Below are 15629 nucleotides of genomic sequence, written 5' to 3'. Positions count from 1 at the left end.
ATATTGTTATTGCATAAGTGCAACTGTTTATATCTAAATGTTTTCTTTGCATTGTTTCTTTAAATAGCTTGCACTGTTTTGATTTGGAATAATATTATGGGATTGAATTTGGTAATCATAAAAGATATCAAATCTGAAGGTTTTAATTCCAAAATTATATTTTTTGTAATGGACTCGTATTGTTTAATTTTTTGTCTGCTAATTATTTTGAGTTAATTGATGCAATATGTTGCCAAAGTAACCTCTATTGTGGAAATTAATTGAATACACAGATGAGTATGTGATTATTTATGTGAATTGTGTTCGGCCCAAAGGAAGACACAATTTGGCCAAATAATAACATACATGTGATGATAAATATGTAACAATTATAAAGTTTTTTTCCATGTGAATAATAGTCGCTCCAAAGAAAGGTTATTGTTTGACAGAACTAATTGTTAATATTTGATCATTACATTGAGAGTACCACTTACAAATTAATTTCTCTGTCCAAAGACTGGAAATTGATGTTGTGCTAGGTATCTTGTGATGAGTCTATTTATGTGAACATGTCTTGTTTTAAAGATATTACATGACTTGTTTGTTTATATTTGAACATGTTATTAATTCTTTGTTATATGGATTCAGTGTCTTTTACCAATGCTGCAAATTTTTCTGCTCAAATAAGTAACATCTCACTGCTGAATGAGACAAACTTTAAGGTTTGGAAGGAAGCCGTAGAAATCATTCTCAACAGTATAGATTTGGATCTGGCACTTCGTGTGGAGAAACCCATTTCCATTGCGGAAAACCTCGATGAGACTAAAATTGAGAAATGGGAACGCTCTAACCGAATGTGCTTGATGATCGTGAAACGCTCTATTCCAGATGTGTTTCGGGGCTCTATATCCGAGGGTGAAAGTGCAAGGAAGTTCCTTGAAGAAATAGAACAAGTCTTTGCCAAGAATGAAAAGGCGGAGACGAGTAGCCTTTTGGCTAAACTCATCTCCATGAAGTATAAAGGCAAAAGGAACATAAATGAGTACATTATTGAGATGTCTAATCTCGCATCAAAACTCAAGGCACTTAAGTTAGAGCTTGGTGATGACCTACTCGTGCACTTGGTTTTGATCTCTCTTCCTGCACACTTTGGGCAATTCAAAGTGAGCTATAACACTCAGAAGGACAATTTGGCTAAACTCATCTCCATGAAGTATAAAGGCAAAGGGAACATAAGGGGGTATATTATGGAGATGTCTAATCTCGCATCAAAACTCAAGGCACTTAAGTTAGAGCTTGGTGATGACCTACTCGTGCACTTGGTTTTGATCTCTCTTCCTGCACACTTTTGGCAATTCAAAGTGAGTTATAACACTCAGAAGGACAAGTGGTCCCTTAATGAGCTTATATCTCACTGTGTGCAAGAGGAAGAGAGGCTGCAGAGAGATAAGACTAAGAGTACTCACTTGGTTATGACCCCTCAAAATAAGAAAAGAAAGAGCAATAAGACTAAGAGTGCTCACTTGACTAAGAGTGCTCACTTGAAGAGTAATGAGGAATTTAGCTGTTACTTCTGTAAGAAGGAAGGACACATGAAGAAATAGTGTCCTAAATATGCCTCATCTCGTGTAAAGAAGGGTAAATTTCTAACTCTTGTTTGTTCTGAAATTATAAATTTCTAATTAAGGTGAGTGTCATATATTTGATACAATGATATCAGCTATTTATTTTCGGGGTTACATTATAAATGATCTAATTACTGACACCCTTAGATTTCTAAAAGCTTATAACGGATATGAGCTTAATGAGTGGATACCCATCACGTTAACTCATAGGGGATAATGAGAACCATATAAGTTAACACATAAGGAAGGTTATGGTCCCCAATACACCAAATCAAATTCAGTTTTCTCATCTCTCCATCAGAGTGAAAACGCAAGTCCCAAGAGGAATCAGAGATTTGGTTGAGGAAAACCATCATACCACAAAACCTCTTTCAGAAACGTGGATCAAAGGTGCACATTCAGTAACATGGATTCAGGTATGACAGTGCACCATTCGATTCATATATGTGCGTGAGAATCATGAAATTCAAGATCCTATGATTTGTATTTCACCAATCATAAGGAATTTCCAACACATTTATCCAACATACATGATACGTATGATACGAGTATAATATTCTCTGTATTTTAAGGTTAATGTCAACAATTACTTACCGTGAGATTATCAAGAAATTCTAAGTGCACGTAGAATTATTGAAAGAAGAAAGCAAGCAACATGAACCTTAATGTATGGGAATTTTATTGATGAGTAACTTATAAGTATTCATAAAGGTACTCCTTTAGTCATTAGACTTTATATTACCTGTATACTTCCCAAAACTCAACCCGACCGCTTAATAATTAAAAAACAGTCCATTATCTTTACTTGGTGAATTTGTTTTTCACAAATATTCATCATCATGTCTATATATATTTATTTAAAATTCGTTTGTGAGTTGAATTTTAAAGAAGAAAAAAAAGAAAACTTTAAAATCATTTCATAATTATATTTTATAACTCTTAAGTCTTCATTTTTTCTTATTTTTTCTCCATAATGTATCTTCCAAACAAACCATTAGACAACAACTTTTGTATTATCTCTTTAAGTTTTTGAACATGAGTTAACTTAGTTGTTGTATGAAAATAATGTGTAATCGCCTGATTTTAATACTAAAGATACACACCTAACAATAAAGATTATTGAATGTATCATATAAAATATATATGTATATGGCCATATAAAAAGTAGGATCAACCACATATTCTTTTGCTCAATGTTTTTAATTTCTCTCTTTTATCATATCCTACTACACTACAAAAGCAAAAACTTGGCACACAGCACACCATATCCTCATAACGTTGACTATGAGGAGTGTTTCTACAAAAAAAAACTAATTACTCTTCCATATTTACCATAATCATTTGAAAAGTTGGTTTATTCCATTCTGATTTCTCAACATTATTTTCTTTTTTCTCTTTTCAGAAGCACATTGAGTAGTCAGTTTATGCCAAACTAGCTTGTTAATATGGTTTTCTTTTAAAAAAACATGTTGAGTGTTCTTAACATGATTATTTTTATATTTATAAGAAAAATATAATAACATTACATATAACATAATTAACATGTTTTTAATAATTTAATTTTTTTTAGAGTTTTATCTAATAATTTGGAAAATTGTAATATATAATTTTGAATGTTTTTGAAAATTACATAGAAAATGTTTTAAAATAAATTTTAAAAAAGTTACACACTTTTACAATTTAAAATTCCAATCAAATCATAAAATATGGATGAATGAGCGTCTTTCAAAAACTTATTTTAAAACATTTTTTCTATTTTCCAAAACCTTCAAATTATATATTAAATTTGATAAATTATTAAAATTACAATTATTTATTCTCCTTATACAATTTTATTAAAAATATCTTACAAATATAAAAACAACCACCTCAAAAAGCACACAAAACTACTAACAAAGCTCTAAACCACAAACCAACTTTTTTATTAAACAATAGTAATTATTAAATAAAAAATTACGTTAGAAAATTGGTTGAGCCAGATGGACTTCTCTCAATGTAGGACAGCACTTATAATTGAATAACCAAAACAGTTGATAGCCTTTAAAACAACAAGTTTTTAATTTAACCTCGTCATATATGAAATTTTCATTTATCTAAGGTAAAAATGATAAAGTTAAAACCTTTAATAAAACATATAAAGAACAAATAAAATTTGTTTCGTGAAAGCGGTAAGATACCATAAACTAATTAATTTTATCCTCTTACTTCTTTGTAAAAATTTCATAAACTTAATTTCTTTATTATAAGAAAGATAAAAAAGTTGTTAGAATCGAGTTACTTATAGAACTAAAATCCAGTAGCAAGTTACATTTTCTTATTAAAAAACAGCGGTTGGCACTTGGCAGCCAAGAATTGAATGGATGAGTCATTTCTTGACTTTTTGGCATTTTGCATTAGTAAAATCTCCTTTATGATTCTCTCCTAGACTTTTCTGTATAAGAATATTTTTTGGTACTATTGATATTTTTTTCTGTTAAAAAATTAATTCATTTTTGATATAAAACTACTACTAAATGTTATTATCAAAAAATTAATTTTTAATATTTTGGTCATTCTAGATATTCAGGAGTTCTTATATCATTAGAATGATGTGTTGGTGGTCTTAAGTATAAGAATATGAAGGGGAATTAAGCTAATAATTTTAAATATTATATTATTAAAATCTCTAAACGTGCAACAAACTTTGACTCAACCATGTGCTGGCATAATACTTGATTTTTCTCTATAAAATAAAATATGTTTTCCAGAGTTTATATAATTACAAAAAAAATATAAGATTAGATTTCTTTCAATACTATCAAGGAATTTTATCACTTTCTTTTAGTAAGGAATTAATTATTTTTAAGATTTATAATTGTCCTTTCCAAAAATATTATTCATATGAATTGAACCTTTGACATTGGGGATACAGTATGATCTTAATTTGATTACAATATATATTTATTTTGTGTTTAAAATTATCACAAATTATTATTACTAATACTAATTATAATACAATAAACTACCTTAAAAACAATAGACACTAAAAAAGAGCAAAATGGTAGTGGAGTTGGTCGGTCAGTCACGGTTGGGTTGGGACTGATGCCTAGCGCACATGCAGATTGCAGAACATGCAGACAGGTCCCAACCACCACAAAAGGTTCTCGCCAACCTCGTGTTTTGCATGGGCATGCGTAACTATTATTTTTTTAATTTTATTATTAAATGTGCTAACTGATTTTCAAGTTATGGAAGATTTCTTTTGCAAAAAAGTTGTTTGGTAGGACTAATATTTATGTTTGGTATCTAAATTTTTTAATAATAAAATAAGAGTGTGTTGATTAAGATAATGAAATAATTAATTATTGAATTACTGAATGCCCAAAATTAAATATTTAAAAAATCATGTTCATTTTACATCTATATGTAGAATTATGCTGATTTCGACTAACACCAATTAGTTTTTGGGGAAAAATAATCTATTGAACCAACTAAATCATATTTAATTTGATTTTAAAAGTGTTGCTATTGAAATAGACAAAACTTACTTGATAATGTCAAAGTCTGAAACAGAATTAAGCAATTTAAAATAAACAGGAAATCCTAATATTATGTATGCAGTACGAGTATATATGGCTTCCAGCTATTCTTCACTTCTACAATACAAGGATATGAGTTGTTGAATTTGGTTTTGAGAACAAAGTATTTTTTGTGCTGACATTAAAATTATAATAGATATCATATATTAATTTATTTTTTCGGAGATATTTTATTAGCTTTAGTTTTTTTCGTAAATGTAATTCATAGCCCAAAAGAAAAGGTAAGGGCCTAATTTACTTCAATTAGTGGGTTGTCGAGAACAGCTCAACCTATGTCACAACAATGATTTGCCTATCAAAGGTTTCCCTCCACTTTAGTTATCTAGAATTCTAGATGTCTAATCCCCTCAAAGTTGATAATCTAAATAGAGAGGGGATCTACTTTTAAAAAACTTACTCCACATCTTAATAATTTATTCTATAAAAATTTAATAATTTATATCTATTGACTAATTTAATTGACGTGAACCATTAAATATTCTTAGAACGAATGACTAATATGTGGGATATTTTTTTTTAACTTAATCATGTGTAAAGTACGGGATCCCCTCCCATTTTAATATGCACAACTTAATAACTTTTTCCTGCCAATAAAAAGGACACATGGAGTTGGCACAGGTTGTTGGATAGGTTTACATGAGTGAGTTAAGATGGGTAAGTATTTGTATAAAATTAGACTCGAATAGACCAAACATCAGGGACTCGAGTTCCTATTCTAAATTATCTAAGGCTTGAACCAAATCAATTGATTGGTATTTGGGTGGAGTGAGTCTATGGGTACAGGATTTAAATTGAAATAGAAATAGAAAGATTAGAGTAGATGTTGGTAATTTGGTATGTTCTAATTAATATATTTGCCAGGCCTCATACAAATAAAAACTTCAAAACTAAGTATCATACCATATCCATTATACCAGCCTTATAAATTCCAACAGAATCTACAGCAATATCTCAGTTTCGTATCACATTGAATAATAATATGTACACTGTGTTGAACTCATAAAATAGAAAAATAAAATTAACACTAATATTTTATTCATGTTCAGCTAACATGGATTACATTATGATGTTTTGTTTGGGTCGCAACTCACATGTTGGTTTGGTGATACAAAAATAAAACTCATAAACTGCAATGGCAGAACCAAGGGTGAAGAGTGAAGACATTCCTAATAACATGTGGTCATGAACTAGAAGCACAACACCACTATCTTTGTTCCAAATTTTGTTGCAACAATGGACAAAATCAGTGAACATATGCGCAAAACTGGCTTAAGAAAAGCTGTTAAAGGGACAGGACCTGATACTAACTATTGGAAAATAAGTCTCACATTCCCTACCTCTCTCGGGAATGATTTAAATACATGTTGGACTACTACTCTCATTGCCAGTTGATTTTAAGATGGAACCTTGGCACTAACTATGGCCTTGCTCAGTGTTATGAAGATCTTTCACTACTTGCTGTGTATAATGTTATGCCGAGGCCCGCACATTTCTTGCCCAGTGCTTCCCTTATAGTGCTGGTAGAATTTACCTTGATGGTTGCTTCATGAGGTCTGAGAACTATAGTTTCTATAATGAGTATACAAGACCAGGAGATAGAGCTGTATATTGGAACACAACTAAGAAGGACTTCATTTCATATATCTTCATCCCTTCATTTTTGGTAATTATCAAAGTCATGCAGTAGGGTGTCCCTCTCTTTTCATATCTGAAAATGACTTCATCTTATGGGAAGAGTAGTTTAGAGAACTAATTCATGTTTGTTCAAGCTATTACCTATGACACCTCACTTTGACTATTAAGTAATTATATCAATTTATCATGTTGTGAACCAAATATTGTTTCTCAATTTATTCATGACAGATAAAAACAAGGGCAGAGAACTGAACTGGGAAAAGAGATATGAAATTGTCATTGGAACAGCTGAAGGATTAGTCTACCTGCATGAGAACTCCAAAGTCAGGATAATTCACAAAGTTATGAAAGCCAGCAACATTCTACTGGACAAAGCTTCTTGCTAAAATTGCAGACTTTGGTTTGGCAAGGTCCTTGCAAGAAAACAAGACCCACATAAGCACAGCTATGGTAGAAACTTTGTCCCCATCCAATAGAACTTGATCATAAAATAGTGCAAGAGATGAAGTTTTCTTGATAAAACTCTCTTCTCACTAAATCTGAATCAGAGAGGGAATACAAGTATTACAAAAAATACAACATTTGTGACACTGTTATGAACAATGCCTAGGACATCATCCGAGATTCCTGTGGCTGTCCAGGTTCTCTCATAAGTACAAAACTAACCTGAACCTCCCATTTAACACATCTTCCTACTTAAATCCAACTACTTCATTCCTTACAAAAAATATCAACTAATTCATTCAATAACATTTGACAGTTATCAATAACAGAATTAGATAATAATCTCTAAGCTTGGGTATCTGAAAGCATCTTTATAATGCATTCTTTTGGCAAGTAATACCAGAATTTTGAACAAAGTACAGGTAGAGCAAGTACTGCGGAAATGCTAGAAAACTAATTGTTATAATATCTTAACTTCTGAAATAGTCATATACCTTTTCTCTCCTGGACCTGCAGCGGGTATCTAGCTCCAGAGTACCTAGCTCATGTTCAGTTAACAGAAAAGGCAGACATATATAGTTTTGAAGTGGTATTGCTAGAGATAGTTACTGGAAGACAGAACAACAGGAGCAAAACATCAGAGTATACAGACAGCCTAGTTAGAGTGGTCAGTTGCAGATTCCTTAAGTCGATTTGTTAAAATTACTGATCTATGAACATTAATCATGGTTAATAGAAGATTAAGCATTGAACTAACTATCCTTCTCTTTCTTTTTGCGACATCAGAAATGGAAGAGTTTTCAGTCAGGAACTGCATAAAAACTACTTCATCCAAATCTAGATTTAAATGACAACCACAATGGCAATGTTAAGAATAAGATTATAAGAGTGGTTGGTCGGCATAGGACTTCTGTGCACCCAAGAGATCCCTTCATTGCGACCAACTATGTTGAAGGCACTACAGATGTTAACAAAGAGGGAGGAGCATCTTCCAGCTCCCTCAAATCCACCCTTCCTAGATGAGAGTACCATGGAACTCCATGACACAAGTGGTGACCCATTTTACCTTCTCGATGCAGCTAATTCAATCACTACTATGTCCCATAGCTCTTTTATCCCAGGTGACAATGAGAACACAGGAAAGCACTCAATATAACAAGTATGCAGCAAGTGCCAAGTAACATGGCCTGGCTTAGACAAAGACATTGAGAAGGTTGCTAACGGTGTATTTGATCAATTTCTATATAAAATGCATTCTTTAGATAAGGGGAGTCGTTAAGCCAAAATTTCAACGCAATGGTAAGCAAATGCTGTATACTGTATAGTGTCACATTTAACATATAAAATTTTAGATTAATACATGTAACATATCATAATTCTTATGCTTTGATACTCCAATTATTTATGAAAGAGCAGGATTTTCAAGTAAAAGAAGAAATTTTAGTAGAGATTATAGAAGTACAAAAGGTTGACAAAAAACTAGTTTTAAATGAAATAAAAGGAGTACAGGCTTTTAATATTTTGTGCTTTGATTTGTCATATGAGATAAACAGATTAGACATTACAACTCATGCACTCAAAATGTGATGAAGAGGAGCAGATGGACCTTGGTGTTAATGCACTGATATACAGCAATTTAAAATTTAACAACCTTGACAGAACAAAGAAAATATAAAGAAGTATGAAAACATAAATGGAGCATTTGCTTGGAACTTTTATCTTTGCAAATAGAATTAGTACAACACTACTAGTCTCCATTAGTTATTCGGTAAACATAAAAAAATCCAGGGACTAGAAGAGCTGCATTAATTTAATAGCAATGTACTTGGATTAACAACAGAATTTATTTTACGACCTGAACACACTCCACACCAAACTGGAAAAATCTTTTGTAGACTGACAATCTATAAATCCCATCTACCGTTTAGCTACCAAGCATCCCATGAGGCCTCCACTGATCTCATAATGTCGGGCAGTAGAAAATCCAACTTTTAAAGCAAGTTTCTCCAATTCCTTCCCTGTATCAAAGGAGGATTCTTGAATTAGGCAATCAATATAACAACATTCTAACAGAGATGAAAGTAAGTATTTATTTTTTCATTTTGTTTGCCAAGTATTTTCCTAAACTTAAACACGATGTTGAACTGCTCGGATCTCATTCACCCTTCAGTGAGAGGATCAATAGAATCAGAACAAAGGCAAATCACATGAGCCACTACAATTTTTGCAAAGTATGCAGCCACACCCTTCCCACTCTATAGCACTAAAAGTAATCATTTACAAAATAAGTTTTTCAATATATTACAGAGATAACACATCATTGATCCATATCATAGAGATTCGAAAAAGTTTTACATTGTCTGTCAACTTCCTAACACAACTTTCACCTTTTATCCGAGCTTAGAACTGACGATATTAGACGGTAAAATGACAACAACAGAATAAACTCAATGCATTAATAAGAATGTTGCATCGATAATGATAACACCAGTACAAGAATGCATAAAAAGAACGAAAGAATAGGAAGAAATTCGATTCAGGATCAATTGGATCCTGAATACTAAATGTTTTTATTGAATGTAAGAATTGTGTGAAAGATTACAAAGGAAGAAGAACCCTAATTGATTCCCTGAATTGATTCCCTGACACCAATGTATTTCCAAAGCTATCATACAATGACCCCCTTTTCCTATTTATACTCACTTCCCCCTCCAATATTCACTTTCGGCAGTTACACTGCCTGGCGATTATTTCCTGCACTGCTGCCACGTGGACTAGGAGTGCCACGTGGCCTTCTCCAGTAAACCTGGGTAATGGGTGGTCTCCCTTGAACCCTATCAGATAAGTGGACAAACTAGACAAAATAAAAATAAAAAGATTAGGGAGAAAGTTAGGGTAGCTTCCATTGTAGAAAATATGGTACAATTGCGCCTTAGGTGGTTTGGAATGTAGGAAGGAGATTGTTAGAAGCCCCACTAAGGAGAGTAGATCAAATGGAGGTTAGTCCAATTTCTAGAGGCAAATGGAGGTCAAGAAAAACTATAGGCAAAATTATTAGGAAAAAGTTGGAGATCAATGTTTTATAAATGGACAATATTTATGATAAAGCATTGTGACGCCGTTTGGTTCATATATCCAACTCCACCTAGTGGGACTAAGGTTCCAACCACCTTCATACAAGTGAGACACCAAGTCTCTTAAACCAAAACCATAAGGCAATGGTTCAATGAGTCTTTTCCACTTATAAATTCTTCCATTCATCCCCTCATATCTAATGTGGGACTTTACACTTGAATATACCTAACAAACTTCTTTAATAATATAATTACGTACTTAGAATTTAAAGTTTGATCTGCAACTTAAAACAAACCTGTTAAAAATTCTCTTATTGAACTCTTGAGATATTTGTACTCCTCTGAAAGGCCATAACCAGAGGCCACAGGGACAACAACATTGTCAATCATCCATTCCTAGAAGTAAACATGTCAGTGGTTAAACCTTCGGTTTAAAACAAAATAAAAAAGGCAAAGCAAATTGATCACAATTGTAGAATATATGGTAATCTGGTATTCATTTACATATGTAGGCTGTAAATTTTGCTCTAAACCTAAGCAATGCCAAGCATAAATGATGCTACGGGCTGGGGCAACAGTCCTGTAAAACTGATCAAGACAAGGGCATTGCTGAAAAGAACATAATTGTTTTTCTTTCTTATATGACTTTGTCCTCAACCCTAGCCCATGTCCTCTGATTTAATGATAAAGGTAACTCGACTTGTACAAGATGAAAATGCATTTGTGTGCAGATTATTATCGTATCTCATACAAAGTAACAAATTAAAAGACTTAGATATACCGTAATTGAAGAAGTCAGTGAATCATTGCTTTTATTGAAGTCAAGGATAGACACACTAGAACCTTGAATCAGAAGAAACCGTAACAGGTGTCAATGATAATCATAATTCGCAAGTAAGAATAATCATTAATGAGATGAGAGACAAATGCTACCAGCTTTCAGGACACGTAGAATTTCCTGCATGGCTTTATGCTTATCAACCACATTTCGAAGACCATAGCCCATAGTGATAGCATCAAACCACCCATCATCAAATGGCAAGTTAAGAGCATCCCCTTCAACCCACCTATGATGCAACAAATGGTTAGTGCCCACCTTTATTTGTCACCAATATACTTATATACCACACGATCACAAAGAAGTGAAACGACTATTTACTCTAATAGCTTTATATCAGAGATCATGAAAGAAAAAATTGAAAGCTTCAATCTGGGAAAGGAGTTAAAAAAATTCTCCAGACAATTATGTAATGTTTGCATTACAACTAAAATTACCCATCCTCACTCAATATTCCTGAAGTGTTTCTTCGAGTGCTGACGAGATGATGCAATCAATAACTGGTCCCTTGAGAAATCAAGACCAGTCACCTACAACCAAAAGATTCACACAACCATAATTTCAGTCATGTGAAATAAAAAAGGGAAATTAATCACTGCCCTAATCATATGGATGCTTGTTAACCCTCTGTTAGGACTTGAACACATGGGGAGAGTCTAACCCAAAAGACTAGTCTATTAGGTGGGAGAGCCTCATGACTTAAGTACCACATTGAGTTTGTTATTCTACTCAATGACTCCTAACACCCTCATGATATTTGAGGCACAGACAGAACAAAGATTTCTATTATGTTTCCTTTGGTTCCACTCTTTTGGCGGAAGTGGAACCAAAATTTCTCACTCTGTAACCAATGTGTCATGTTCCATTCTGTCTATAAAATATGTCACATATAGATCAGACACTCATAATTCATATATTATGAGTATCACTACCTAAGGGCAATCATCAACTAAACAAAAAATAAATTTTTTTGGTAATTAAATTCATAATATAATGAATAGTTGAATACAACATTTTCTAATAAAACATTCTATTATTGTAAAAGAAAAATCAACACCTTCCCATCAGATCCAACTTTCTCAGACAAGAGAAATGACAAATCTCCACTTCCGCAACACACATCTAACACACGGTCTCCCATTTTTACTCTGTTCCAAAAATCACAAAAAAATAAATAAAATTTAAGAAAAAAAAGGATATGCAATGCAATGAATACCCAGTCCAAGAAACTGCCATGCGCTTCCAAATTCGATGCTGACCCAAGCTGAGCAAATCATTCAGCTGCCAACAAAGGAAAAGAGAAACGGCGTAAGTTATCAAAGAAGGAATGATAATATGAAGGAATAATGAGGGCGCACGTTATCATAGACAGGGGCAATGCGGCTAAAGAGCGCCTGGCGGTCGTTGGAGGAGCGAATGGATTTTGGTCGGAAAGTGGAAGAAGGAGGAAGGAGTGTTGGGTGTAACTGTAACTGCATGGTTCCCATCTCATCTCATCTCTTCCACGTGGGATTCACTTATCCAATATAAATAGATTAGTAAATTACAATGAAATCTATTCAAAGATTCTTAGTTTGTAATTTTTTAAACAAAAATAAATAAATGTTAATGGGTATAATTAACCTAAACTTCACCAATGTTATGTAATTTATTCTATTAAAAAATAATAATAGTGCATTGACCTTTTGTGGTATTTGATTTTGAGTCCACATTGTGTCATATTTGTAGATGGTAAGTTTTACAGCAGGGTAAGGTTATTCACTTAACAAATTATAATTTTTGAAACAGTCTATAAAGTTGTGTCTATATACTTTTCTCATACTCTAATAAATTAGAATCTTTTGTATTGAGTTGTCAATTTTAGAATATCATATTTTGTACAAAAATTGTATGAGATTAAACAAATATGTATCTCTTTTTCCAGGTTGATCATTGTCATTAATAAATTTATTTATTCGTAAATAAACAATGGTTCATTAGTATCATGAACTCAAACTCAATCTCAATATTTTATTTTATTTTTAACAATTAAATTAGTTATTGTGAGTAATATAATGGTATAATTAAAAGGTGCTTAAACAAAACAATAATGTATGGACCATGATTTAATTATCATTGTGTTAAGATATATGAACATGGTTAAAGATAGGTTAAACAACCTGATATCAAATAAAAATTGATATTTAATATAAAAACAACTCTAAATATTATAAATAATGTAAGAGTTATGTATTTTATATTAAAATGTCACTATTAAGAAACAATATAACTTTTTAGCTTATGTTATTACTAAAATATAGTTATTTTATATGATCAATTCATTTTGAAAATGTTTAAAATGATAATTCAATTTTTCCTATTCTTGGTCGAACATATTTGGATTTTAGTATTTTAATAAGTTGTTAGAAATGATCTTTGTCGTACTTAATAATATAGTATGTGTTAGAACATATTTCCTTAGCATCCCTTTGACGATTAGTAGACACAATAGTTATAACTTATAAGGAGAGTTGTTTAAATAATAGAGGCGTGAATTCATAAGCAAATAAATTATACTCACATTCCTTAAAATTTGGTTATTTAAGTCCATATAATTGTTTAAAAAATATATTCACCTCCTTTCATAGATATATTGTGTGTATATAAATTATGCATGTTTTTGTGTATATGCCAAAGAAAAAGGATTTAATATATATATATATATATATATATATATATATATATTAATAGTGTAATTGTTTTTTACATTGTAAATACACTAGTTATTATTCATATGTTAATAATTATTGACTCTTAAATAAAAGTAATATAAATCAAAGGTGAATGATATCTTATAAGTATAAAAAACAATATAATGACAATACATACATATTCAACTGAATAAAAAAGGAATAAGGCCTGCAATTTGACTAAATCTCACAAAGTATGTGCCATATATTCTAAATAGAATCATGTTCAACAACTTTAATCTATGCATTGTTAGTATAATGTTTTTTACACTTTCAATATATTATTTATTAATAATTTATATTATTTTTGTTTAAGAGTCAATGATAATTAATATATAAAAAATGATGAATATTTACTCACAGTGTAGAAAAATATTTACACACATAAAATAACAAATATCATGGTACAAACTTTAACATACATAAATATTAACTAATTAATGGGCTTAGACCTTAGGTGGTAATTCATGGGCTTTAACATACAAGGACATATATACCGCTTGAATCCCATCAGTTTCCAAAACTGATTAGTGGGTTAGTGGGCCAACAAACCTACCCAACCCATAAACATATTAAATATGATAGCTTGGCCTAATAGTGTTTACGTTTATGTTGCCAAGTGCCAGCTCTAAATGAGTCAACAATAAGATCTCCTCGAAATGTTAATATTTAATTCTTGGAAACGACACTTTTAGGAAATGATACTCACACATTCTAAAAGTGATTAATTCCTTATATAAAAAAGTGATGGGATACCTTTTATAATAATACAAAAAAAAAAAAAACAATAAGAGCTCCCATAGATGGCATGGAGTGTGCAAACGTTAATCTCCATAGTTTATTTTTTGCAGAACAACTGATTTTATGTAATAACTAGTGGGATAATCGTGCATTCGCACGGATGATCATGTATTATGCATAAATTTATTTAAAAAATGAAAGCATAAATTTATTAATGAAAATGTTATTAAATATTATCCCATGAAAGATGATATTTATATATTTGATTGTTGATGAATGAGATGTGTCGACCTTGTTATATTTAATAAATAAAGAATTGTTACTGTAAATACCCAATTTTGTCCGGCCCAAAATACATTTTTTCAAAAAAATAACAATAAGATAAACATTTTGGGTTTATATAAAAAATAACATTTTTATGTGTTCCAAAATAAAAATGATTCAAAATTGAATTTATGACTTTTATTAAATTTGAATTTTAAACATCATAATAGCATAAATCAAATTTTTGAATTTTAATTAAAAGCAAAAATCAAAATCTCCTTAACTTTCTCTTTGAAGTTAATAGGGGATTTGATTTGATTTTCAAACATGTGTCAAAATTCAACTTTAAATAGGCATATGAGACATGAAATCAAAAGGCTTGAAACAAATAGGCTTGAAACAAATCACTATCCTCTAAAAAATCATTCATCTAAAACACTCCTCAATCAAATTTCATCTAAAAAATCTTTCATTCATCACCTATTCCCAAGAATCATCAACCAAAAGATAGTCAGAACCATCCAAAAGGTATAATCTATTACATCACAACAATCCTCTCAATAAAAAACAATTCGCTTTTCAATCCTTTCTCTCTTCTCTAGACATTATCTTTCACACATATTCATCCAACCAAAAACCAAGAAATCCACAATAATTCAAGATCTCTCATACACAAGAACACCGCCCAAAAAATGAGAAAAAAATACAAAGAAACTCAAGAG

At 31.3% G+C, this 15629-nt stretch overlaps 1 protein-coding gene and 1 pseudogene across 2 annotated transcripts; one reads left to right on the top strand and one right to left on the bottom strand.

Annotated features, from left to right (window-relative positions):
* On the top strand, window positions 7420-8417 carry LOC109332557 (annotated as a pseudogene).
* LOC109333461 (2-phytyl-1,4-beta-naphthoquinone methyltransferase, chloroplastic) lies at window positions 8951-12700 on the bottom strand. 2 transcript variants are annotated; one of them, XM_019568951.1, is made up of 8 exons: window positions 12532-12700; window positions 12390-12454; window positions 12231-12321; window positions 11621-11703; window positions 11269-11402; window positions 11117-11178; window positions 10632-10731; window positions 8951-9279 (listed from the first exon to the last, which is right to left on the bottom strand). In XM_019568951.1, the coding sequence occupies exons 1-8, from the start codon at window positions 12658-12660 to the stop codon at window positions 9179-9181; spliced, it is 765 nt and encodes a 254-aa protein (XP_019424496.1). In that variant the 5' UTR covers window positions 12661-12700; the 3' UTR covers window positions 8951-9178. The 2 variants fall into 2 exon arrangements, with proteins under 2 accessions (XP_019424496.1, XP_019424497.1); XM_019568952.1 differs by lacking the exon at window positions 8951-9279 and adding an exon at window positions 9502-9524.

This window comes from Lupinus angustifolius, chromosome LG18, assembly GCF_001865875.1.
Source record: "Lupinus angustifolius cultivar Tanjil chromosome LG18, LupAngTanjil_v1.0, whole genome shotgun sequence".
Lineage (NCBI taxonomy): Eukaryota > Viridiplantae > Streptophyta > Magnoliopsida > Fabales > Fabaceae > Lupinus > Lupinus angustifolius.
This window is presented reverse-complemented; position numbering and strand designations above follow the sequence as displayed.

Bases quoted from the DNA above. Each gene is read 5' to 3' on its own strand.
- LOC109333461 (XM_019568951.1), bottom strand. From the start codon at position 12,660: ATGGGAACCATGCAGTTACAGTTACACCCAACACTCCTTCCTCCTTCT. The intron at 11,179-11,268 runs GTAGCATTTGTC...TTCTGATTCAAG, and splicing joins TCTACGTGTCCTGAAAGCTG to GTTCTAGTGTGTCTATCCTT. The intron at 9,280-10,631 runs GTTTGTTTTAAG...CCTTTGATACAG, and splicing joins AATAAGAGAATTTTTAACAG to GGAAGGAATTGGAGAAACTT.